The following is a 26,388-nucleotide window of genomic DNA, read 5'->3' as shown; positions in this document are numbered from 1 at the left end:
AGGCATGTGGCACACCCGTGCTTTTTCTCGTACATGACGCACCTCCACGTCTAATCCTTTGTCCCTCCGTATCTCTCTCGCTTGCACTTCTTGGCACGCTTTTCTTTCGTTTCACTCTTGCTTGTTTACCCTGCCTTCGCTTCCGTGTGCCTTCTATGGTGTGGTATGGGGGTATGACGGATCGGTCGAGGGCCTGCGCATCGGTGACCCCTTGCCTCTGTTCGCCTCTTCCTTGCGCTATCCATCTCGCTCTCTTGCCGGGGATCCTCGCATATTCGATAGTGATGAGGGACCTGCCTTCCTTCCCACAGACGTACTCCGCTACATCAAAGCCTCTACCTCCTCGTAGGAAATCAAAGAAGAGAGAAGCGTCGGTTGTAGACGTTACTCGGCGACGTCAGCGCTGCCACCCTCACCACAACAGGCCTTCGCAATAGACATCCACCCCTCGCCTTGACACACGCACAACAGCGAGCGCATATCATTAGACGCGCAACCCGCCACAAAAGACGTTTTATTGTGGGCACGACAAGCAAGTGCGCGCCAGTGGCGGCGTGCTTGCTATACACGTATACCAACACACGCAGCCGGACGCCGACCCGATTCCTTCACATCAAAAGCTGTCGGGAGGGGGTGTGCGAGAGGAAGCGGGTGCGAGCATCGCCGTTGCCCGTCTCTCGTGTTTTACATGGTTGCCTACCTTGAGCTCGTAGGGCCAGTGCAACTCACGCGCCCCACGACCGTGGGCGCCTCTTCACACACACGCACATACCTATACATATACAGACACACTCACGCCGCTCCGACTCTCTCTGCACCTGCAGCGCTCCTCTGGCGAAAGAAGCTTCTAGTGCTGACGTGCATTTTCTTCTTGTGAGGCCTAGATTACTTTTTGATCTCCTCGCCTACTGACCTTTCTCGTCGAACCTTTTTCCTTGATTGGCTTATCACCTCGTTTCTTTCGGTTATTGGGCTTGCTTGTTGTTCCCGCCCCCTCCCCTCTGTGTCTTGTCAACTGCATCTTTCAGCAGCCTGTCAACTCTTCTGTACATAGCCGCCTTTCCCCGCTGAGGTCTCCCTCTCTCGAGGGCTTGCCCTTCATTGTCTGTTTTTTTTTTTGCCTGTCTCCTACAGAATTGCACTTGCCACTGCCGCGCACTCGCCCCCTTCCTCCTTTCCTGAACTGCGGTGAAGTTCTGTTATTGTTGCTGTTCTCCTTTTTCTGGCTGCGCTTTCTCTGTGTATCTCTTTCTTTTTTCTCTAGGGTGGGGGTGCGTTGCCGGGTGGGGGCACAAAACCTCCGCGAAGTGTGTGTTGCACCTACGCCTACACCGTGCTGTGCTCCTCATAGCACCTCTCATTACCGCATTCGGCCCGGTTTGATTTTTTTGTCTTGCATTGTGAGTGAGTTGTAGCTTCGTGCAGGTCGCTTCAACCTCACCTTACCTCACTCTTGGTGTCTGGCGGGGGAAGTTGCTTGACCCTGCTGCAGCTGCTGCATGTGCTGCGGTCTGCTGGCTCCTCATTTCTTATCTCATCAGCCAGCGCCTGGTCGCTGTGGTCGCACGCACTGGTGTTCTGCTTGTGTGATTTTCTGGTGAGTTTGTGTTGTTGAGCTGGCGCCGCTGGCGTTCTTTTTTTGTCGTCGTTTTGGTCGGCTATTTCTCGAAGCGCGTGCCCACTTCCGTTTGCTTCCTCATCCTCTCCCGTAACCCCGCTCCCGCTTCCCATCGCCTCGTGGAAGGGCATCTCGTTGTCGCCTATCGCTTATACTATCCAGCTCTCTGCGTGCCACACGGAAGAAGTAAAACGAATAACTCGTTAAGTGCATCGCTCATGTCGTTTATGGAGGAGATGAGTGATGCACCCGTCAGCATCACAGGGGAGATGTGGTTGTGCGCTGACAGCGCCGGTCCGTTGAAGGTTGGGGCTGGCCGCGGGCTCAAGAACTTCATCACCATCGAAAAAGACCGCTTTTGCGCCTACTCCTCCCGTAGTGAGCAGAGTAAGCAGATCAAGCAAATCGCCTTCCGTAGCATGAAGCGCGTCGCGTGGTTTACTCATCACCCTAAGCTGCCAGGGCGCGAGCTGGCAGCGAGCACCACCGCCGCCACCCTGCGACGCGGCGCCCGCAAGGACCCGCTCGCAGCGACATACTACTATCTTGTATTGGAGTTTCTGCGCGACAACACGATCCCTGGCACCGTGTCGCTGGGCAAGCGCGAGCGCATCGTGCTCTGCACAGATGACCATCAGGACTTTTCAATTTGGCGAAAATTTGCGGAGCTCTATGAGTGCCCGCCTGTCCACGAAGGGTTTGTGGAAGGCCGCGACAAGAAGACCCTGAGGGCACAGGCGCCTGCAGGTGGTGCGCGAGATCATGACGACACCACCTCGAGTGACGACGACGACTACGAAGGGCGAGACCTCGGCGGCGGCAGCGCCGTGGGTCGTCGCTCGCTCGACCTGTGGAAAAATCGATGTGTGGCGCTGGTTAACGACTTTGCTCACTTGTCGAATCCGTCCTTGCAGGTCGAAAACGCTGACGTCTTCGACACGCCGGCGAGCTGTGGCGGGCTCGACTGGGACGTTCACGTAGAGTCCGTGCTGCACGCCATCGAGCAAGACATGCGTCCTTCGATGAAGGTGGTACCAGCTCATTCTACCAGGGGCGCTGCTGCGGGGCCGTCGTCCCTGCTCTCTTCGCCGTCGATCGCCCCGAGCAGCATCCATCCCTGTGCGGCAACAAAGGGAATGATGGAGACGGGCTCCGACGAGATGCATTCGCTGGCGAGCAATCTGCAGGTGGAGCTGGAGCAGTTTCAGGCGTTTGCGGCTGAGGTGGGAGCACTAGTAGAAGGCAGGGAGCTGAAGACGACAAAGATATCGCCTGACGCACTCAATGCCTACGTAGAGCGTCTGAGGAAGATGCCGACACCAGCAGAGCCAGCCGATAGCGTCGCGGCACAACGAGGAGACAAGACGGAGGCCAACGCCGGTGCAGCGGCCGCCGACCTTGCAAAGCTGGAGAGCGCCTGTGTAAATGCGGTACGGAGCTTTAGGGAGAAGGTGCACACAAGCGTCCTTCCTCTGTCACAGGAATGGAACCGCGAAAAAGCAGAACAGCAGGAGCGGGCGGCCCTTCCGCAGCGTGTGGAGACAACCGTTGCCGTTCTTATCGACGAACTCGCCCGCGCCACCGCGGATGTGTCTACCCTCAAGGAGTCTCTGGCCACAAGCATAATCCCCACCACGGTCTCTTCGGCAACAAGCGTGCCCCTGGAGCTGAATGAGCTTCGCAGGGTACTCAACCAAAAAGAATTGGAGGTGGAAACGTTGCAGCAGAAGCACTTCGACGCAAGCCGCCACACAAAGCAGCTCTCTCGCAGGCTCGAAGAGCTGGTCTTCTCGTATAGTGACGTAGCGCATGACATGCTGCGGTCACAGTACCGCGAATACGCGTCTCTGCGGAACCTGTTTCTCAGAGCACTGCGCGGCGAGGTGTCTCTAGACAATTCGACGCCCGCCGAGGCATCTTTGGGAGCGAGTGGCTCATTCGGCGGCATGAGCGAGGCCTGTTGCTCGAGTCATTTGTCTGCGTCTAGTGGCGTGCAGAAGCTGGTAATCTCTGCCGCTCACTTGGAGGCGATCCACGCCCTCGAGCAGGAGCGCGCTGCTGCCCGCGAGAGGCAACGCGAGCTAGAGGAGGTGGTGAAGGAGTTGGAGGTGCTAAGACAGGAGCGTGATGAAGAGATTGCCAACCTCAAGTGCAACTTTCTCGCAGCCGGGGAGGCGTGGGAGAAGGACGTCGCCATACTGCAGGCAAAGCTGTCAGCACTGCAATCTGCCATCCCGCGAGGAGCACTGCTGCTTCCCGCCTCTTCGCTGGCAACCAATACTGCAGTGAAGGCCGGCATAGCGCAGAAACTTCAATCAACGCAGCCGCACACTCCTACTGGGCCTGCAGGCGCCCTTGAGAGCACCGAAACCGTGACGCCGTTGTTCGCCGAGGGTCACAAAGCACTCCATAAACTGACGACGCTTCTCACAACGACCCCGAAGGAGACCGTTCTCGAAGCCGCTGTCGTGTCCCAGCGACTGCAGGCTTTCTACGATTGGGCGCTTGAAGCTGTCGTACCTCTTTCCTCAACTTCTGTGTCCGACGGCTCAGTTCTCGAGATGATAACCAATGTTGTCCACGCCTATCACGCACTCTTGCAGCAGACATCCACCATTTACACAGCTACCAAATCAGACACGGATGACACTCACGTGGATGTCCTCCGACTTATGAGGAACGAGCACGAGCAGTTTAGAAAGTTGTGGGGCATCCTGGAGGAACACCTGCTCATTCATGGGGCGGGAAGCTTTCACGACAGCGGCCACCAGCAATCGTCAGAACGCATGGCTCTCTCGTTTTCCTCACCTCCAACCATGGAGGAGCTCGATCAACTACCGCCCTTTATAGAAACGCTGTGCACCAATGCGGCTCTCTACTCCAAGCTAAAAATCCGTAGCGGAGGCGTCCCCATCGCTACTTACATTCAAGACCTTGAGAAAAAGTCCGCACAACTGGAACAGCAGCTTCAGCATAAAGAGCAAGAAGAGAGATCCCTCAGCGCGCTCATAGCAACGTTCCAAGATAACAACACCCCGCTATTCAGCAGCCACGCAAACTCCCCGCTTGCTGCGTTGGGTGCGGACGCGCCGGCGTCGCCGTCTGTCGCGGAGGCGATTGCGCGCGCGGCCGCCGATGCCGCGGAGCGCGAGCGTGCACTGCGCGCCGAGGTCGCCGCGGCGGAGGAGCGCCTGCAGGCGATGGAGGAGCGCCTGGAGGCGGCGAGCGCCGAGCAGCAGCAGCTGCAGGCGGACCGCGACGCGAAGCTGCGTGATTGGGTGACCGAGCGTTTTCTTTATGGGTGGCAGATGTGTTTGAGGGCGTTGGAAGCTGAGGAGTTGGAATCACGTTATAGATGTGTTGTGGGTTGTTTTGGTATTTGTCCTTATGTGGCGATCGCGTCATCGGAGGCTGAGAAGATGCTGGAGATTCGAGGGATGGTGGGTGGTAGTGCTGATGAAGTGGTTAGACGGGTGCGGGCACTGTTGGCGGAGCTTAACAGTTTACGCGCATTTGCTAGAGAAGCTCAGGAGAAGGTTTTTTGGTACGAGGATGTAAGGGTTCGCGTTCCGTTAATAAAGCTTAGCGACTTTGTGCGAGAGCGTGAGGGCACCGGCGAATGCTATCATCGGGATGACGCATCGGTTCCGTTTCTTGCAGAGACGCTGCGAAATAGCTTCCAAGCGCTACAGTGCTTAGATTCCGAAGCTCTGGCGCTGCGTGAATCGTTCTCCTCAATGAAAGCGTTAGTAAAGGAGTGTGGCACAGCGGTGAATGAGAGCGTGGAGGCCTTGCGAAAGGCGCTGCCGCGTGCTGCGTGTGTGGAAAATGCGTCGCCATCGCAGCCTCAGTCCACTCTGCCAGTGGAATGGGGTCTGCGTGTGGCCTGCCGCGGCCTAGCTGCCTCGGTTTCTGAAGCCGTACACTGGCAAGGGGAGCTGACGAACATTGTAAAGGCGACTTATCGAATTCTCATCGCCTCTAGTGGCGGTACGGGGGTGCACGGCGCCCCTGTTAGCCACTGTGACAACCCGTCCTTCGCGGAATACAGTCAGTTGCCCCGACTCGCGGCGCAGGCATGCTCGGAGCGGTTGCATTCTCGTCGCTCTGCCTCTGTTGAGGATGAACTGGCTGCTGTTACGCAACAACGAAACGATCTCGCCGGCACGGTGGGTGCTTGCTGCGGGTCCTTGCGTAGCGCTATTTCCGTCACCACCCCAGGCAGAGTGGGCTCTCTTCCGGCTACGGCGACGTCGCTGACGTGCGATGAGGCGAAGTCTGCTCTCAGAGACATCACGGTTCTCACGAGTAGTATCTTGCACGATTACGCCCAAAGCATGGAGCACACTTTGGCGGTACTAACCCCGCTTGCAAGCATCGCGGCGAATACAGCCGACGCCTCGTCCTCTTTCGAAATGCTGGCTGCAGCGACAGAGGCCGTGCGAGCCCGCATCAAGCACATGGAGCGGTGTCAGCTTCATCACTTACATGTGCGTCAATGCGGTGAGGAAGGGAACGCAAAGGCTAGGAGATCGATGCAAGACCAGTTGTTCGCACTAAGTGAGGTATTCGAGGCTGGGGAGCTCGCGCGCAGAAACGAGCAAAAGGAGGAAGCAGTTCCTCTGGCAGATGTAGCGCAGCAGCAGCAGCCGTGGGATGCTGTCGTCGAAGTGCTCAGCAAGTTCGCTGAGGATGTTGGTGCCACCGTGAGGGCACAAAACGGCTCCGAATCACAGAACGTTGATAACGCCGAGGTGCTTTCACCTGTGCGGCAAGCCATTTCACTGTCAGCCTCAGCTAAGACCCAGGAGGAGCTTCAAGGCCGTCTTTCGGGCATTCTGGATGCTTGCAAGCGGCGCGCTGCTGAGCACCATTGGGCTGAGGCGACGGAAGGTCGAATGGCACTTGATCGGGAAGATTTGCGTGCATCCGTCACGACCGGCGAGCACAGCCTTGAAAAAATGCAGGCTCAAGTAAATGAATATCAGAAGCCGATGGCGACGATGGAAGCGGCGCGTGCAGCCCTCGGGCAGTCTACAACGCAAATGCAGCTCGTCGCCGCTCGTGCACTCGAGGAGACTCTCGATTTTGGCTTGCGAGAACGGGCTGCGTCTGAGTCCGGCGCAAGAGCCCCGACAGGCATGGGCGAACGACTGGGAGAGGAGATGTACCTTGTACAGCCGCGCATGGACGCCATGCAGGATCGTCTCAACGACACCGAGGTGCGCGACTCATCTCAAGTCATGGATGCCGGTGTGCTGCTTGAGGCGGCGGGGCAAGTGCGGTCTCTCGAGGACGTGATGCGCATCGTCTCCTCTTACAGCCTTGAGTACAAGACGAAATCTCTTGAGTTCAAGGAGTCGCGTCTCCGCAGCGAGATAGTGCAGGATTGGGCGGCGATGATGGTTCCGTCGGCAATCGAGCTGCGGCTGCTACGTGCCATCGTGGCAGGGGTGGACCGTCCACTTCCGGGTACCGCTCTTGCCGATCTCCCCGCGCACGGGTCAAGTATGCGTCGTGAACTTACAGAGGCAGAGCACTTGCTGGGGGCTGCGGTGTCAGACCCCTGCGCCGAGGAAGCTACCCGTGAGGCGCTTCTCGGGGCGATGGGCCAGGCCTGCCAGCTGCTCCTTGAAGCACCACCAGAGAGGGCGTTGGATACTGCAGCGCGACATGGAACGGCATCATCCGCGGAAGAGTGCCCCGCTGTCACGGCCGCAGACGCGGTATCCACGACGGATGTGGGCCGGGGCACAGCGCCCAACAAGCTTGCAGACACTGTGTATGCTGTAATAGAGGAATGCGGTGACCGCGCTGCTGCGAATGGTACTTTATGCACAGGCGAAGAGTGGTACAGCTCCGTCGCGCGGGTGACGCAGACGCTTTGTAGTGCCTTGTCTTCCGCCGGGGTTGCTGTTGCCGTTCCTGGTGACCACAGTTTGATGGCGGGCCATCCTTCCTGCGTTTCGCCGGCTTCACAGCCATCAATGTTGCACTCTCTTGTATCCGCTGCCGAGCATGTTTCGAAATACACGACGGATACCACTCGACTCCTTGAGGACTTGCGCGAGTCTTTGCAGGATTGTCTGTCGAGCACCGAGTGTTGCCTACCAACTCTCGTCGCGGCTGTGGTGGAGGAGGTGGCGAGTCTTCGTGCGGCGTCTCAGTTGGCTGCCGAGGAGCAAAAGCACCGCGACCACGAGCTCGACGCCCTCAGAACACTGCTGCAGGAAGCATCGGCTGTCTTCTCGGACACCTCGACTTTTCGTTCTACGCAGTCCCCTAACTTTTTGGCGAAATGCATGGCGTACGCGAAGGAGTGCGCGAGGCTGACGGCGCCAGAGTGCGAGTTAAGCAGCGCTTTTGGCGCCGCATCAGCGCAGAGGCCGTCGTTGGAGGATGCGCCCTTTTCACTGGGCGATCGGGCGGCTGAATTGCAGCGGGATGGGGTGGAGCTGCGAGAGGTGGAGGCTCTAAAACTGCAGGGGCTAGTTTGCACTCTGAGCGTCGAGGTACTACTCGCAGAAGAACGCGCCGCGCGTTCGATAATGGTTGCTGAGGAAGCTACGAGTCGTCTCCATGTGCTGTGCGATCCGCAACTCCGAGAACTGGGCTTCCTGGTGGAAAGGGTACTCGCGCGGGCAGCTACGACCGAGGCGCAATGCGCGCAAAAGACAGCTCAGCACTGCTCCATCCTCGCAGCGCAAGAGCCATTGGCTATCACTGCGTCTGGTTTGGTGTCCGTTCAGGAAGACTGTTGTAGAGCGCTCGTCGAGAGCGAGGGTGACGCGTCATGCGCTGCTGCGCCGACGCGCTTTAAACCAGAGACGTTGAATATCTTGGAGCAGGAGGCCGTACTCGTCCCTCGTGTTGTTCAAGCGCACGGGCGCTTGACGGCGACGTGCGCTGTGCTGCGCAGAGACTTGGACGCTGCGAAAGCGGTTTATGAGCAGGCGCTTGCGGAGGTACAGGCGGAACTCGATATTGCGCGAAGCAGGTCGACAGAGTTGGAGGCACACCTTGAGCATGTCTTTGACGCTATTGAGGCTCTTGGCTCCCTTCTTTTCCCCCATGAGGAAGCCTCTCTGCGGGATGCCTCCTGCTTGCCGCGCCTCGCGGAGGCATCCGGGCAGCTCGTGCGTACTGCTGCCGCAGACGCCGCGGCCCGGTGCCGCTTGGAGAAGGACGCTTGTGACGCTGCCGCCGCGTTTGCAGAGCTGCAGAGGCAGTGCGCCGCTGCTGAGGGTAATGTCGAAACGCTGAAGGAGACGGTCCGTCGCTATGAGCGTCAGGAGGCGGACGAGATACAGACACTGAAGGCTTCGGCGAAGACCGCGGCGGAGGCGTACGCCGGTATGGTGACGGCATTGTGCTTATCCGCCGAATTGGTGCCCTCGGCCGCGTCAGCTGCCGCGGCTGTAAGTGAAAAGCAGTGGGCAGCCGTGGTGCACGCGGTACAGGCGGCAGTCGAGGAGGGCGGGCGCCAGACGAGCGATGCGGCGGAGCTACGTGTGGAGATGACAATCCTGCAGTCCCGCATGGTTGAACTCAAGGCTGCGGTGCTGGAGGCGGAGGCCCGAGAAGGCAACCTGCTGCAGCGCCTCAACGCCCTCATGATGTCCTCAGGGCCGCTGAAGGCAGCTGTGACGGCGGTGATGGCCTCGCGCGAGTGCGACCTTGAATCACTGGAAGATGTTGCGCTTGCCATGCACGCTGCCGTGCAGCTTGTAGAGCGTCAGCAAGGCAACATGAATCAGCTGATAGCTGGCGGCGGAGATCTGCGCAGCGATGCCGAAAGTCTCCATGGCAGGTTGTGTGGGGTAGCGGAGGAGTGCGGCGTGGCAAGGCCGTCCCTGGCTTCGCTAGAAGAGACACATGGCATGCTGCAGCGGCGTATGGCCCAGCTAGAGCGACACGTCCACGACACCATTTCAACTGTGGACCGCCGAGCAGCGGCCGTGCTGGGTGAGGCGGAGTCGCGGCGACTCGACAAAGGTACGCCGGCGGACTGCTTGGATGGAATTGCGTACCTTGCTGATGCACTCGCCTGCAGAGCGGAGGAGTGCGATGCTGCAAAGGCGCAGCTGCTTGCCTGGAGGGCTGAGGCGCGCGACCGCGAGGAGGCGAACCTGAGGAACACCACAAGACTGTCGACCCTGTGGCATGCGTTTCGCACAGCTCTCCTTCCTCAGCTGGTAGACGAACCCGCAGACCGCGGCGGCTGTGGCGAGGTGGAAGTCTTTTCAGCTGACGCCGTTGAGTTCCTCGCAAGCGAAGCGGAGACGAGGCAGGCGATTCAGATGATTATCGACACCGCCGAGCGACTGCGTCGCACGCACGACGATCTGCAAGCTGTGTACGCTGCACTACGCGGCCACTTTGGAGGTGATGCCACTACTGCTGTCTGTGACGGGACCGCCACGCCACACGCGCCGGCGCGTGCGCTTCACAATAGCGGCGTCACGTCGCTGCGCTTCGACGACACTGTGACGGCGACGCTCCATCTCGTGAGCACCGTCGTAAATGCCAAGTGTACCTCCGTGACGGAGTTCATCGATCTCGTCGTCTCCGATGTGCTGCGAGACACATCGGGGAGTGCGCGCGTTTTGTTTGCGACTCTTCGCCCTGGCGCCTTCGCGGAACGGCTTCAGGGTGTGTTGGCTAGTCTAAGAACATTGCGAGAAAGCAGCGATCAGAACGGCGATCGGGCTCGCCGCCTGCCCGCCTTCATGGACGCCTTGGTGGAGACCATCCACAGCCACGGTGGGCGGGTGGACGTGACGTCCTCCGACGCTACCGGCGATCTCACCATTGCGGACGCGACCATGCCGTACCGTCACGACTCAGCCACGACGTTCGAGGATTGTCAGGCACGGGAGCAAAGAGCAATCGTTCACGGCCTGCAGGCATTACTGAACCAGCAAGAGGAGCGTGCTCGCGCTCTCACAGCTGAATGGCAATGCGTGACGACGCAGTACCACCAGCTGTCTCAGGAGCAGGTCGCTGCTGAGGAGACGGTTGTGGAGCTGCGCCGCCGTGTGCAGTTCAAACTGCAGGAGGATTCCAAGCTGGAGGAGAGTCTTCGCGAGCTTGACAGCCACCTCGATCAACAGGCGCGCGAGCTCTCCATGAGGTACTTCGCCGATCAGGACGCCATTGTGCGACGCTTCACGCTGCTGAGAGATCAGATTCACGCAGCAATGCGTCTGCCAACGCGGCGGTCGGCGTCTGCCATACCGCCGCGCACACCAGGTCGCGACACCTCGACCCCGCGAAGCTAGTGGAATCGTGAGGCCTTGGCAACCTCGTGTCCATGTTTGTCAGAGGAGCTGTCCCGGCGTCACTAAATCTGTTGCTGCTTCGTGTGGCGAATGTGAACATGACTTTGCTGCTTTTATTTTCGTGTTGCGTTTTGTGTGTCGTCCCCCCCCCCAACCACTCCCCTTATTCTTTAGTCCTGCGAAGTGGGGGAGGAATGGCGCTTCGTCAGTCCCGAGTTGAGCAACAACAACAGCCGAAAACAAACAACAACCGGTCGAACTCTGGCGCATGCAACGGAGATGAACGAGATGCAGGCGGCGCGTCTCTGCGGTAGATCCGCCACTCCTATTCTTTCCCTACGCGCGCGTAGTGAAACGGAGACAGGGTATGCAAAAAAAGATATACACAGGCAGAGCTGCCGCCCACAAGCGTATCACCTCGGCGCTTCCGTTGCATGAGCGTGTCTCAACGAGCCGATGAACCTTTTCACGCTGCTTGGTGTGAGGCCCTTGTGTGCTAGCCCCCTCCCCCATGTCTACGAATGTTTCCTCCCTCCGATTTCGTAACGGCCACCGCTCTCTCTCTTTTCTTGCTGTGCTTGTCCTTGTGTTGTCTGCGTCTCTCTTGTTCGCTGCTCCGCACCACACCTCGTCTCCGCTGTCGCCCCTTCGCTCTCTCCTCCCGCCTTTTCCGTGCGGTTCCACGCCGGCCGACTTGCGAACTCCTTTGTTGCATGTTTTTTCTTTTCGTTCTCATTATTCCTATCTTCTTCGTGGACATCCTTTCCCATACCGCACTCGTGGGGCAGTACCCGAGCAATCATAGCAAACTCCCGTGAACTTGTCATCCCCACCCATCTCGCCTATTTCTGTTGGACAATCTGACCCTTAACGCGCTCGACATTGACTAGCGCGTGCGTCTGTATGTGCACAGGAGCGTCAACAGCAGATTCATTCTAGGTGGCATAGGAACACAGACACACACGCGCACCGTTGTTTGGATCGACCGCTGGCGTCCACCACCGCTTGTCACGCATTCTCACCGCGTCTTTCGGGCGGCTCATTTTTTTATTTTGTATTGTCTCCCCCCTCCGCTCAGTGTGTTTTCTCTGCACTTTCTGTTTTGTTTCATGCGTAATGTTATCAAAGGTCACTGAAGACGGAGCCGGCAGCGCGTCTGTCGGACGTCGCATCGATGCAGCCATCAAGGTGGACCGATGGGAGCTGCGCGAGGACACCCTGCCGGTTGGCAGCCAGGCACTTGTGAGCGAGACGCTCTTCTCTCTCGGAAACGGCCTCGTCGGCGTGCGTGGGCATGCAGAGGAGACGGAAGCGGGCCAGAACCGCCACGAACGGCACAGGGCGCACATTAGTCGTCAGCGCTCGTATCACAACAGTCGTCGAGGTGATGATGAGCTGTTCAGCGACGTCAAGGATCGACATTCTCCTTTGGGTGATGGGGGAGACTGGCACCACTCGCGCGCGCAGGGCGGCGGCAGTAATGGCAATAGCGTCAATGGCCCTCGTGGACAGCGAGGAGTGTACTTCTCCGGGTTTTATGAGCAGCGTCCTCTCATGCATCCACGCTCTTTCTCAGCTGGTCTCTCCACCAAGGAGGGCTACCGCCTGCGCACGCCAGATCCCTTCTGCATCGACGCGTTCCTCAGCGGCGAGCACATTAGCGCCGCACGGGGTCCCACACGGAGCCACACTCGTCGCCTCGACCTGCGCACAGGGGAGCTGTATCGCCGCTTCGTCTGGTTCTCCAACCAGCAGCACCGCGAGATCACCGTCGAGACGCGCCGCTTTGTTTCTGCGGCGCGCAAGAACATCTCCGCCATGCACTACAAGATGAGCGTGCGAAACGCGCACAACACCGACGTGCGCCTCATCTCGCGCACATTCCTTTCAGCTGCCGAGTACGACGTCGAGACGATGCTCACTCAGTCGAACATTCAAGACGCCATGAGCGTCGTGCTCGTGCGAACGCGTAATAGCTGCCGTCATCTCGCCATCGCCTCTGTCGAGACGTGCACGTCCCGCTCCTACCCTGCTGGCATACAGACCTTCCCGACGAGGGACGCCAGCACCCCCACCCAAGGCGGCACCGGCGGTGACACGGGCTTTGGCACATCTCCATCTGGTCCCGCCCCGTCGTGCAGTGCTTCGCCATCGAGCCCGGCGGCCGCGTCTCCGACGACTCTCACCCCAAACAGTCGCGAGACAGAGTGGGGGACGGAGACGTCCTACACGAGCTGCATCTCCGATGGCGTCATTGTCGAGTTTGTCAAAGTTATCGGCCACTTCGGCGACGAGGATTCAACGACGGAGGAGTTGCTCGACGTGGCGACGCATCAGACTCGCAAGGTGGCAGCACTCGGCTACGAGGGGCTGCTGGCGGAGCACCGCGACGTTATGAACGCCTTCTGGGACACGGCGGATGTGCGGGTGGAACCGAGGGCGGATGTGCAGGGCGCCTTCCGCTTCAATATCCTGCAGACCTACATGTCGACCAGCGGGGACCCGTACTACTGCTTTCCGACCCGCGGTCTGACAGGCGATATGCTCCTGGGTGTACAGCAGTGGGATGTGGACGCGCTGATCGTGCCGTTCCTCTCCCACGCGTGTCCCAAGAAGGCGCGCGCGCTGCTTGAGTTCCGCATTCGTACACTGAATGAGGCAAAGGACATTGCGGCGGACTTGTCACTGCCCCGCGGCGCATTGTTCCCATATCGTACCGTGACTGGAGAGAAGAACCCCACGCCTTACTGCGGCGCGTTTCTCTTCGTGAACGCCGTCGTCGTCTACGCGCTAAAGGAGTATGTGACGGCGACGAACGACACTAGCATCCTCGTGCAAGGCGGTGCTGACCTCGTCTTCACGACGGCGCTTGTCTGGCTGCAGTGGGGCACGTGGGAGAAAGGCCTGTTTCACCTGCGCTCGGTGTCGGGCCCCGACACGTACAATGATGTCGCCGACAACAACTTCTTCACGAACTTGATGGCACAGATGCATCTGCAGTGGGCGGTTCAGCTGGCGGTGATGCTGCGACAGGAGAACCCGGAGATGTGGCACGGCATTATGCACCGAGCTCAGATGACGGAAAACGACGTTGTTGCCATGGACCAGGCGGCGGCGAAGATGGTGCTGCCCTTCGACGGCACCCATCGTATCCACCCCATGGATCAGTCGTTCATGCGGAAGAAGCACTGGAACCTCACGTCGCTCAAGGACGGCGCGGAGGGCCCGCTGACATCGCTGTACCACCCGACAGTGGTGTACCGGCATCGAGTGTGTCACATACCGGACGTGCTGCTCGCAATCATGCTCGCGCCAGACAGCTTCTCGTTGGATGAGGCAAAGGCGGACTTCACGTTTTACGAAGCTGTAACCGCTTCGGACTCGGCGCTGCGGCTCGCCATCTTTAGCGTCGTTGCGGCGCAGCTGCGTCTGTCAAACAAGGCGATGAGCTACTTTCACGACTCACTCTTTGTGGACATCGACAACCTCATCGGCAACTCCGGCGGCGGCCTCCACTGCACCGCGGCGGCGGGGTCGTGGAGCTCCATGGCGGTGGGAATCTGCGGACTGCGCGTGGCGCAGGGCGTGCTGCACTTCAACCCCGTTTTGAGTGAAGAAATGGACGAGTTCGAGTTCCACGCGCGGCACCGCGGCTGTCTCGTGCGCGTCCTGGTGACAAAGAGGCTCGTTACATACACACTAGTCAGCGCTCCAGAGGGTGTGACGGACCTCATCCTGGTTCACGCCGGCGTAAACCGCATCACCTTGCGACTGAATCACCCCGAAACGGTGCGGCTCTTTAGAGAAGTGCGCGTGTTCGACTTCGACTGCGTCGTATTTGAGCTCGATAGCGTCGTCGAGGACATCGAGGGCGTTCACTACCATGCCTGGACGCAAACGCTGGAGGAGCATTTTCATCAGCACGGCTTTTCGGACTTTTCGATGACAAAGGAGCTCTACCTCGCTTACCTACGGCATGTGAAGCCCTTCTACGGCCTGAACGAAATTTTCAAGAAATACAACCAGAACCCCCCGCCGACCGGCGAGGTGGATGACACGGCGGAGTCGAACACTCTCTACGGCCTGTGCCGCCGCAAGCTGCAGCTGTTCCGTTCTTACGCGACGACGCACGGCATGCCGATGCGTGAGGGTGTTCTGCAGCTCATCTCCCTTCTCCGCCAGTACGGGATCGCCGTCGGATGCGTCAGCGGCAGCAAGAATGCGCGATGGGTCATCAACGAAACCACCAAAGGCAGCTCCATTTTCGACAACTTCCTGGAAGGCAAGGAGGGCGAGGAACTGGGGCTGCGCTGGCGGCCCGAAATGGACTACTTCGAGGCCTGCGCGCACCGCATGGATGCGGCGACAAACCGCGCCGTTGTGGTGATGGATGGCATCGATGGGTTTTCCAAGAAGGCGCTGGAGCGCTTCCGCATGGTTGTTGACGTGAGCCTGACTCCTGAGGAGACCACTCTGTCCATTCCGAGAGTGTTCGCGAAGAACCTTGGCGACATTACGATGGAGACGCTGAATGAGTACACTGTCCGCGGTGGCGTCGTCAATCATCTTCGGGAGATGTAGAGACGGCTGCATGCACTCACACAGCGGAAAGGAAAAGCAGCAGAAGCGTTCAGAGGGGTGGGATGCCGTTTGTGGACTTTATGTCTTTCGCAAATTCCCTTACATGCCGTTCTGAAGCGCATGCGTTGCGCTGGTGTGCGCTGAGCCCTTCCCTCCCCCTTTTTTCTTGGTGCTTTTTGGCTTCTTTGTTAGCTCTCCTGTTGCCTTCCTCTTATTCTCATATATGTATAGCGTATTGTTGTGTGGTGCTTTAGTCACAGCGAAAAGTGATGAGGCGGAGGAGTCTTGATATGCGTGTCTGTGCGTGTGCGGGATGAACGGCGACCGAGGCCCTTTTCTTTTTCGTTTGCTTTTCAACCCACCCACTACCATCCTTTTCTCCCGTCCGTGCTGACGCTTTCGAAGCGGACGTGCTTCTTCTTTTCATATGCGTTGCAACAACGATGTCATGTCCTCACTTTCTATGGTCATGTTGTTATTGCGCGCTCCTGCTCGTTCCCTTGTTATTATTGTTGCTGCCCCTGTTCTCGCGTTTGCCTGGTGTTGTTGGGAACTTAGGTTTTCCTCGAACAGGGAGGCCATGCTCACACGCGCATGGGCGGCTGCTCTTGCGGCATTTCACTATCCTCTCCTGTCTCTCCTTGTCGCGCCATCCCTATCCCTGAAGCGCATTCCGTTGCCGCCCACTGGGCCGAAGGACTCGCGTGTGCCCCCTCCCCCGGTGATTCTCTCTCCTCTTCTCCCCACTTGCTTTTCGCTTGTCCTTTCCTCTCTCTGTGTGTGTGAGTGTGTGTGTCACTGTTCTTGCGCCTTGCTTGCGCTCGCTGCTTGTGCTATTGATGCCTGTACTTCTATAGCTTGTTATCATCACGTCATCTCGTGTATGTTTCCTTTTCGTTTTCGCGTCGGCGTTGCCTATCACCTGGTGCACTCCTTCCTTCCCTCTGCCCCTCATCTATATATATATATATCTTTCCCCTCCCCCTCTTTTGTTCATTTCTCTTCTGACCCCCTTTCCTCGCTTCTTCTTTTTTTTTGCGTGTTCGTTGGTACCTCCCCTCCGCTCCCGCTTCTCTTCTCGTTCTGTTCGATCAAGTTCAAGAGGGGGGCTGAAGCATACAAGCCTACACACACACACAGAGACGCACCATACATGCACATACACGCACACATACAGTTCATTCCTATTGTAATTACTACGATTATCACGAAGAAAATAAAATCAGGGACGCTGCGAAAGACACGCACACGAGATGATTCTGCCACCCTTCTCCCTCCCCTCGCTGTCGTAGGAGAGGGGCTAGGAGAATATAGGAGCGTGGAGAGGAGGCGCAGATAGTGGCACACTGTGGCGCGCGCACACACCTTCGATGTCTGAGGTGCATCTTTCTTCACATCCGCGTGCACTCCTCGCAAGCACTTTCTCTCTGCGGGGAAGTACGACTACACACACACACACACAAGTACGCAAGTAATGCAATTGCAGGCCTGCGATGGTCAATAACGGCAACGAACAAAAAAAAACAAGGAGAATATTGCCGTGCAGAATACGGAGATGCTCGCCTGGAACTGCAGCGCAACACACTTGTTTGTGTTTACTGGCGCTCGAGCGCCTCTATGCGCGAAGCTGACGCTTTTCGTGCCGAATGTTGCAACGCGGCATAGAGTGCGCGGGTTGTATAACAGAAGAAAAATCCGTGCTGACCATTGAAGGAATGGGCCTGTTGATCACTTGCATCTCCATCCCTTCACGTCCCACGCTTCCCGCATTCCACGGCATCTTCCTTTCTCCTCCTTTCGCTGCACAAACACCTCGCTCTTGCCCCTCGGCTCTCGCCTACAATGTGGCCGACATTTGTGCAACAAAGTCACACAGCAGCGCCGGCATTTCACTGTTCAACTTGTACTTGTTTGCTGAGCGCGCGCCTTGTGCACATGCGGCAACGTCGTTTCAGTGCCCGGGTCTCTGGAGCCGCCTCGTCTGCCGCTGTCGCCCGAGATTCTGCAGTAAAGAGCCACTCGAGATACTGGCGACGATGGCGCGGCTTTGGGATCGCATCGGGCTGCTTCGTTCTATGCGTAGTGCTCTACGTGTGCCTGGGTAACTCGATCATGTTTCAATCGAGTGGGCAGCAGCTGCAGCGTCGCAGGCCGGGGAAGTACCCTGTACTGGCTGAGCGTGATGTCGTGGCGCTGGAGGTGGCCACCTCGCAGGTGGCGAACCTGGCAACGTTGCCAACCCTGAACGACTTGGTCAAGTCAGCAGCTGAGCTGGGAGCGGTGTACGCGCAAGTGCTCGAACAGGTGGTTGCTGCGCAGGAGGTAGAGGACGGCGGGCGTGTGCTTCGCGAGCTGGGCGTTAGTCAAAACCACCTTTCTAGTGGCTGCTCCTCCCTGCGACGTGCTGCCGATGTGTGCTACGCGAAGCTCAAAGCCATGCTGCTGCAGGAAGCGCATGCGGAGCTACATATGGCTCCGACCTCACTCGTGCGCACCACTTACGGCTGGATGCTGGGAAACATCTACCTTTACAGCGCAGTGTTGCCTGAATACTACCTCCTTCGGGACGATAGCACTAGCCACGCCCTGGTGCTCCTGCGCAGCATCAACGTGCTCTCCTGGAGCCCACGCGTGCACACGGTGCCGTCGTCGGAGATGCGCGAGCCCCGCGCAGCGGTGGCGACCTATGACTTGTTCAACTGGTCTGGGGGAGCGGCGTGCAGACGAGGGCTTCTGAGTCACGTGCCGCACGCGAAGCGATTTTGTGAATCGTCCTTCTCCTCCTGGTCCGCCGTAGCGCGCCGCGTCGCAGCCACGTACGAGGAGCTCATTGTTCTGCACCCCACCTACGCACCACTGCGCCTGCACTATGCGATTTCGTTTGCCTTTCTTGCGATGGACACCGCAGCTGACGTGGCGGCCGGTGGCACACAGGCTCTTGAGGGCCACCCGGCAAAGGCGCTCAAAGTAATCCGGAGCGACCGCTCAAAGCTTGAGCGAACGTACAGGCACGCCGACGCGGCCCACGGGCCCGTTTTGGCTCTCCTGGAGGCGTTTCTCACCCCAGTAGCGTTGCGCACCGCAGACCAGGATGCTCAGCTCGTGGCGGCGCTCCGTGAGTGGGGGAGCTGTGCTGAGGCGCAGGCAGCGCTGCTGGAGGCTACCTCTTGGCCTGGAGGCGTCTTTCCTGGCGAGTACCGTGCGCCTCTTCTTCGAGACGCGCAGCTTTTGCACTTGCTGGCTAAGGCGCAGCTTCATTTGGGCGATGATCATGCAGCGCTGCAGACGTTGCGCTTGTGCTTGTGATGGATGAGCGAGAACGGCTTACTATTTCACATGCTATCCAGCCATGCGGGGGCTTTGCAACGCTCGGCTAGCATTGCAGACGGATCGGCCCCACGCGGCTTGCGACGACAGGGTAGTTTCGGACCATTTCTCCAAGCCGCGTGCGTGCGCATGTGGCCGGCCAGCGAGTGCATTACCCCCCTCCCCCAGTGTGTGATAGACAACGCGCATCCACACGCATCCGCACACTCAAATACCCACATCCACGAGCTTGCATAGAATGCCTTCACGGCACGCTGCATCGAGTCGGCGAGAAAGGCAAAAGACCGCTGTGTCGCTTGTGCGCGCTGGGGGTGATTTGAAGAGATTGAAAGGAAAGGGCAGGCGGTGGTGGTGGGGAGCCCACCTCCAAGACCGGCTGGATCGGTGACGACGTGGATGGCACCGAGCCCATCCACCAGGCTGCCGCCCTTCTTCTCTCAAACGACGACGCGAATTGAGAATTTGTGAAACACTCATCATACGTATCCGTCGAATATGCACCTCACGCAACGACGTGTATGTGTGTGTCTGTGTCTGTTTCTGTGTATTTTCGCCGCCACCTCGTCACGTCCTGCGACGTACACTCTCGATCGTTCTTCTCGCCGTTGTTGTGGCGCACTCGCAGGCTTCCTGCACGAGCCATGTCTTTTCTTGCCCTCTCGTCCTCTGCTCTGCTCTCTCGCCGCATTGTGCTACCTTTGAGCGTGCGGGCTTTTTTCCTTCGGTGTGTTTACATCAGGGAGCTGGTGAACACCTCAACGAGCCACGAGGCGCCGTTGCCTTGGCCGCTAATCCACCGAAAGTTGCTACTGTTCGCGTAGACACGTGCATTCGCACAAACTCTCACCCACATACGTGCCCCCTCGCCTCTACTTGGAAGGCACAGGCACCAAATATCGGGCCTCTAAACCGAAAGGAAAACAACATCAGCAGCTAACGACGGCGAAAACAGCCGAGAACGAGGCGTTGCGGCCGCCACCCATAGCCCTCGCGCGTGCTTCCCACCCCGCGTCTCCAATCAAAATGGGGTGCCGCAGTAGCTGTATGCTGTGGCTTGCTGTCGCAGCTTTGGCCGTTTTGACACTTCAGCTGCGTAGCGCTGCCGCAGCGCCCATGGATCTTTCCAACCCTGTCGAGCACAATCATTTTCTTCTGTTAGCACCCTATGGCGCTAGTCATCGATCGGGCGCCGGCGCTGACGGGGAAAACACAGCGCGATATGTGCAGCTGAGCAACGGCTCTCGATTTGTGTGCGAGACCGCGAGCACAAAGCGCCGTGAGCCCCTCGACGCCAAAAGCTACCCACTGCGACATCAAATGGAGTCCTTGATGACCGTTATGCGGCGTTCCGACCATCCGTGCGTGCACTACGCAGAGGAGAACTACGTGACGGTCTACTGCTGGGACAACGAGGTGCGCGAGGATGCTCTTTCAGAAAACAAAGGCCGCTCCCTGGGGAGGCGGCGGATCGACGGACCTCAAATCTACTGGACCTCCAACGACGCGTTCGGCCGGTACGTAGCAACCGTCTACGGCGACGGTGACGAGTGCCCCTACGACAAGGGACGCTGCATAGAGACGGAGGTGCGCTTCCACTGCCGGTACTCCGAGTTCGAGAACCCGATTCCGTACATGAGTCTTCACGAGTCGTCGCAGTGCCGCTATATGCTGCGCCTTCTGTCAAGTAAGTTCTGTTCCGTGCCCCAGCTGGATCACCCAAGCGAGGAGGAGACGGTGCGGTGCCAGATGTTGGATGATTAGCAGATCATCGGCGCGCGCGTCTGTTTGTGACTTTGCCGATGGAGAGGGCGAGCTAGCTCTCCGACGTATATGTGCTGCTACTGTGGCTCTCTCAACTCTTCTTTATATCCTTGCTGTGGCGTGCATTAGCTGCGGCGCACTACTCGAGTGCTGCTGTAAGGTTGCTGCTTGTCGCGTGTGTGTTGTGTGTGCATGCCTTCCTCTTCATGAGCGGCAGTGCATCGGCATTTTGTCTGGCCGATTGCCGCTTTTGCGGTCTGGTGAGCAGCCTGATGTACAATGCCCCTGCTGGTCTGTGAGGAGAACGTGTGTGTAGTATGCGTGTGCATGCATATCCATGCACCTCTAGCCATCAACTCTTTTTCGCTTGAGTGTCTATGCAGCCTCTCGACACTGATTACGTGGGGGAACACCTCAACGGGGCGTCTCAGGGTCTAATACGCCCCAAATCTGTGTGAGGGAGGCCAGGCAGCCCCACCTATCCCTGGCAATGCTCAATCGCTTCACGTGGTGACAGGGTCAGGCCCTGGACGGTGTTGCGTCGGAGCGACCGGCGACGGTGAGCACTCTTGTGCCATCCATATGATTAGACAGAGTGCCCACCTGACTCGGACGCATCCCACCCCCGGCCCTCACGCGCTGCCCACTGGTGTCGGGGGAACCTGAGTGCCACCGCGCGGGGGATGCGCCACGTGGCGACCGGCACGATGGGGGAGCGGCTATGGGGTGGTTGGGTATCGCACGAGGCAGAGGCCGTGCTCTCCGATGACTGGGCCGGCGCACTGCTGTTTCACGTCTGTCTGTGGCCGCTTCGCACCACGCGATGTGGAGCCTGTGACAGGGCCGCGGGAGCGGTGATGTAGCGTTTGATCTCGTGCTTCGTGGCAGCGAACGGGCACGTCGAATATGACACGAAAAAAAAAACAGATAAACGCTGCTGTGTGAGAGATGGAAAGGCGCACACAGCCACACATCATAAAACTAAACAAGATTCGAAGTAAAAACGCCTCCGAGACAGCGTCGCGATGGGGCGGACGCACGGCAGCGCCGAATCGACTCGTTAGCGAAGAAGTGTGCGACGACGACGTTCGCGCTTGTTCAGACGAGTGCGCTTGGCATGTTGCTGTCTCTCTTCTTGTGGTCAGAGGGGACAGCGTTTTGTTGAATGGGATGCCACAAGGGGGTGCTGCCCATGCCATGCTTTGCCCCTCAGTTTCATTGCCCTCGTGTGCACCGTGTTCATCATCCCGCCCTCTCTCCCCCGTTCCTGCCCCCTTTTCCTTTTGGCTTCCTCGGCGACCGCACCCAGACACAACAGAAGCCGTTCGGCCTGCTGCGTTCACGTCCTCGCCCTGCCCGTATGTCCTGTTCGGCGTTCTCTTCGCCTTCGGCACCCATGCGCTGCGACGTGTATGATGCACCTATCACTGCCGTTGTGTGCTCTGGCGGTCGTGGTCAGGTGTACTTTGCCGCGGGCAACACTGTTCACTGCAGTCGGACGGAATCGTTAGCCTGCAGTACATCGGTGAGCGAGCCGCACGCTTCTTCCGCCAGTGGGCGCTTTGCCACAGCGCCGCCGGGCACAACCATCAGCGCAATCGACGTGGCGCACCCATCGTCGCCACTGCCAATCGTGTTCATGGGTGCGGCAGATCGCGTGCTTGCCCAGCGCGGCGCAGCTGCCGATCCGTCAAGGTGCTCTTGCAGTATCGTTCTCCATGCCGACGAAGGCCGTGTCCTGCGCATCGTAGTTGACGAGCGGAGAGGTGTCGTGCGTGTACTCACCGCCTCCAATGATTTGTTCTGCGGCGCTTTGGACAGTATTGCGCAGGCGCTGCGCGCACAGCCGACCTCCAGCGACTACGACGTGTCAGCTCGCTGCGTGTTTGCACGCGTAAGCGGTCCGCGGCTAGGCGTTGTGCTCGCCGCGGATTGTCTAGTGCAGCATCCGCTCTTACCAGAGGGGCATGAAGGTGGCCCCACTGCAGTGCTGGAAGGGATGGTGTGTGCGTCATGCCGGTTGTTTTCGGCCACGTACGCGGGCGAGGTTGTAGAGTGGGAGGCCGAAGAGCAGGATTACTGTGCAAAAGCGGCGGGCACAGAGTCACAGCAGTCGCGCGGGCAGTGTGCGCGGTCGTGCTCTGTTGTGTCTCGCGTGCAGGCCCATCCGAGCGGCTGCGCCATCTTCGCAGTTCGCGTGAAGGCGACGTATTCCATGTTGTGCGGCACTGACAGTGCGCAGGACGGCGCCACAGCGCTCGCGCTCGTGCACCTCGTTACCTGCAGTGACGATCGGTCTGTGGCGCTGTATGAACGACGCCGTCCGATAGCGTCCGCTGGCAACCACTTGGAAAGGAGAACAGAGCCGCAGGAAAGCGACTGGGTGCTGCTGTGGCGTGGGAGCGGTGCTGGTTTTGCCCGCAGTCGCATTTTCGACGTCGCGCTGCACGCCGCATCGTGGCCGTATGCGACAAAGAGCCCTGCGCAGCCTTGGCGAAGCTGCATGGTGTACGTTGGCGTTGCCGGCGAGGATGGCGCCGTGCAGGTGGTCGAGGTGAACGCCAGGGAGGACGGCGACTTGGTTGCGTGGCCCTTGAGTCACCAGACTCAGTCTGAATGCCGGAGGGCTTCTGCAACGCCTCGTCTCGTACGCCTTCATCAGCACCGCGGCCACGGCGCGTATCGCGTGGCCTTCTCCACCTCTTCACCAAATTCCGTGACGCTCATCTCTGGTGGCTTCGACGGTGCGGTGTTTGCCCACACACTACCGTCCGCGCTACGGCACCAGGCATGCGATGTGGGCAGAGCGGTGCAGCTGCGACCACACGACGTAATGCTGCAACCTCCGATTTTGGCGACTGCAAAGGTCTGCGACGGCATGGCCATCGAACGTGAGGAGGTGCTGCAGCCTCATCCGTCATCAAGCTCATCGGCTAAGAAAACGGATCAGGTGCGCGCGTTGCACGTGGACGGCAATGGGCTTTTACTCGCCTGCACTAGCCGTGCCTTGTGTGTGCTGCGCGTCGATGCATCAGCGCACAGCTGGTGGATTGCGCTGCCAACGGTCGCTTCGCGACGGCGCTGTGGAGTGGCCGGGGATGAGCCCGCCTTGGACTGGGGTGTGCCAGCAGCCTTGGAGAGCGCCGTCGCACGGTGCTGCGTATCCTCTGTGAGAGGGTCGAAGCTTTCGTCCGTTGGGTGCGCCTTGATCGGCACGACAGCTGGTGTCCTGTGCGCTGCACCATACGGCTACACACACGCAGAACTCGGCAGCTCCTTTCCTGTGGCCTCGTTCGCGGCAGTGCACGCCAAACGGCCAGATGCGGACGCGTTACCGTCAACGTCTGCTCTGCAGTCGTTTGGCAAAATCACCAAAGTGTCTGCTCTTCACATGCACGAAGGCAACTTGGGAGCCATCACACACGCTTTTAGCGGTGATGACGATGCAACAGCACTCCGCTCCACTGGTGCCACCACAAGCGAGTTCGTTGTGGCGACGAATCACGTACGCGGCACCATTGTGCTCTCGAGGCTGCTGCTAACCTTGTGCAATGTGTGCAGCAGTGGTGAGCGCGCTATTGGGGTTGACCGGCCCGTTGGGCTTTGCGTGAGCGCTGTGTGGCACACGCTCATCGTCTACAGTGACTGCCCGGGACCTCTCACGACGGCCTTGTCGCTGATGCCGATCCGCTGCGGCCGATATGATGCGAGTGAGAGCAACTACGGCTGCTGCTGCTGTCTGGAGGGTAACGTGGCTCTTTCGCTCTGGCTTCTCGTTGGAGATAGAAATGGGTGCCTCTTGGGAACACGGTACGAGGTAATGAACCGCGCCCTTGAGTCGGCGGCCAATTCTCTTGATTCTTACAAACTGCCCTTTGCTACCTCCCTGAAGGCGGTGGCCACGGTTCACCGCTACGTCTTTGCCGAGCACCTGCACACTGCCATTTCTGCTCTCTGTGCCGAGAACTGCAGCTCTGCGACTTCTGTCGGTGGTGCGTGCGTGTCATCGGACACGCTCATCACAGTTGCTGGAACCGGTGGTGTGGTGGAATATGTGTACCTGCATGCCTCGACCTCTTCGAGCAAGGCTGAAGCAGTGGGGTCGTCTCCGCTGCCATCGCGCGCGAGGGAACCTTTGCGCCTTCCCTTTGAAGTCTCCTCTGTGCTCTCCGTGTCGCCGTGCCTGTGGGTGGTGCAGTGCGGCACAACTGTCTCGATCCTTTATCGCATCCCGGGGCAATCGTCGTGGGTGCCGGTGGGCAGCTGCGACGGGGTTCGTGCTCCACGGCTGCTGACCGCACGCGTCGTTGCCGCCTCTCCCGCCGGTAGCCCAATGGCGTTCTTCGCGCACTGCTCCGACGGTCGAACCGTGGAGCGGATGATGGTGAAACCAGACCCCAACCTATTGCTGCATCCAGCACTTCCGCTCTGTGGTGCCCAAACGGCTCTTGTGCACGGGGTCGGCTTCCCAGGCAAGGACTACAACTGCGTGGCGTACGCACCAGCGCCACTTCACTGCCTTTTGATGGGTAATGAAGACAGCAGCGTCGCCTTGTATCCGGTTCTGGCTGCGAGTGCTGGCATGGGGGTGCCTAATGCTCATTCGTTGTTTGGTGGTCTTCTCACTCCGTTGAACGTGTGTGGTGCCCATCACTCGAACATCCTGGCGATGGCCGTGCTTCCCCGCACCGAGGCGGATGCGTTGCGGTTTGTTTCGGTGGGCAGTGGTGCCATGGTGAACTTGTGGTCCGCTGGTCTGATTGCCAGCCCCCTGCAGCTGTTGGACTGGTGGTGCGGCAGTGGCGCCCCGTCGCCACAAAACACCGCGACATCGCCGCCGGATGGCGCTCCGTCACCTGATGGGAAGAGTGAAGGCGCGCCATGTGAGCTTCGCATCAACAGCGCGCGCTTCCAGAGGCGGCGTGAAAAGAGAGTTGTTGCGGCATCCATGTCTCTGACGCTTACAGACCGCATCCCGCGATTTATGGCGGTGACGGCGTTGAGCTCGACGGACATCGCTGTAGGCAGCAGCGACGGAACAGTTCTCTTCTTCCGCGTGCACGAAGACCGAGGCGCTGAGGGCGGATCGCCGCAGCCAGCAGGAGCCACGCTGCAGCTGAGATGGCAAGGGGTGCTGAACACAGAACGGCCGAAGCCGGTCATGTGTATAAGTAGCACACACGACGGTGGCCCAGACGCGTTGACACGCTCCGTAAACGCCGACCGCGCACCACGGTTGGTGGTTGCTGGCGACACGAATGGAGTGGTGTACGCAGTCGACGCCGGATCACACATCGTACGCTCGCACACGCGATTGGAGCAGTCGTGCGTGAATGCGATCAGCGAGCTGCAGCGGATGCTGACCGTTTCGCCATATGATGCAGACGCGGCAAGGCACCAGTGGCGGTTTGCGGCGTTGCATGACTCTGGAGTTGTGCATTTGATGGCACTCGAGGTGACTGCGGCGCAAGGCGGGAGCATTCGGACTGCTGAGCTGCGTCGGCTCTGCAGTGCGTCCACTGGCTTGACTGCAGGGAGGAGTGCGCATTGGCCTGCGCTTTCACTACCGCTTGTTGTAGTCACCGAGGAGCGCATCATCGAGTTTGATCCAGAGGCGGCGCAGCGCGGGAAATTGCGTCTTTTGCGTACACAGCGAGTGAGTGTGCGCTGTGTGAGTGGGGCCGCTTTGGTGAGCGAGGCGTCCAGCAATAAGCGGTTACCACCTCAATCACGAGTGGCCGTCGTTGGCCAGGGGTTCGAGCTCGTTGGCTGAGAGAGGAAGGGGGAGCAAAAAAATGAGGGGTCATCGGTATGGCCGAT

At 59.1% G+C, this 26,388-nt stretch overlaps 5 protein-coding genes across 5 annotated transcripts; all 5 read left to right on the top strand.

Moving 5' to 3' along the window:
- Positions 1–1,836: 1,836 nt before the first annotated feature.
- LDBPK_365480 (hypothetical protein, conserved) lies at positions 1,837–10,899 on the top strand (the record flags this gene model as incomplete). Its single annotated transcript, XM_003865613.1, has 1 exon — positions 1,837–10,899. The coding sequence occupies one exon, from the start codon at positions 1,837–1,839 to the stop codon at positions 10,897–10,899; it is 9,063 nt and encodes a 3,020-aa protein (XP_003865661.1).
- A 1,116-nt stretch (positions 10,900–12,015) lies between these two features.
- Positions 12,016–15,480, top strand: LDBPK_365470 (glycosyl hydrolase, putative; the record flags this gene model as incomplete). The annotated part of the gene is made up of 1 exon (XM_003865612.1): positions 12,016–15,480. One exon carries the CDS (start codon positions 12,016–12,018, stop codon positions 15,478–15,480), a length of 3,465 nt encoding a protein of 1,154 aa, XP_003865660.1.
- Positions 15,481–17,322: 1,842 nt separating this feature from the next.
- Positions 17,323–18,786, top strand: LDBPK_365460 (hypothetical protein, conserved; the record flags this gene model as incomplete). The annotated part of the gene is made up of 1 exon (XM_003865611.1): positions 17,323–18,786. The coding sequence occupies one exon, from the start codon at positions 17,323–17,325 to the stop codon at positions 18,784–18,786; it is 1,464 nt and encodes a 487-aa protein (XP_003865659.1).
- Positions 18,787–19,830: 1,044 nt separating this feature from the next.
- LDBPK_365450 (hypothetical protein, conserved) lies at positions 19,831–20,568 on the top strand (the record flags this gene model as incomplete). Its single annotated transcript, XM_003865610.1, has 1 exon — positions 19,831–20,568. One exon carries the CDS (start codon positions 19,831–19,833, stop codon positions 20,566–20,568), a length of 738 nt encoding a protein of 245 aa, XP_003865658.1.
- A 1,165-nt stretch (positions 20,569–21,733) lies between these two features.
- Positions 21,734–26,341, top strand: LDBPK_365440 (hypothetical protein, conserved; the record flags this gene model as incomplete). The annotated part of the gene is made up of 1 exon (XM_003865609.1): positions 21,734–26,341. The coding sequence occupies one exon, from the start codon at positions 21,734–21,736 to the stop codon at positions 26,339–26,341; it is 4,608 nt and encodes a 1,535-aa protein (XP_003865657.1).
- Between the last annotated feature and the right edge of the window lie 47 nt (positions 26,342–26,388).

The sequence above is a fragment of the Leishmania donovani genome, chromosome 36, assembly GCF_000227135.1.
Source record: "Leishmania donovani BPK282A1 complete genome, chromosome 36".
NCBI lineage: Eukaryota > Euglenozoa > Kinetoplastea > Trypanosomatida > Trypanosomatidae > Leishmania > Leishmania donovani.
The sequence above is the reverse complement of the archived record's forward strand: the minus strand, read 5'-3'. Positions and strand labels throughout refer to the sequence as shown.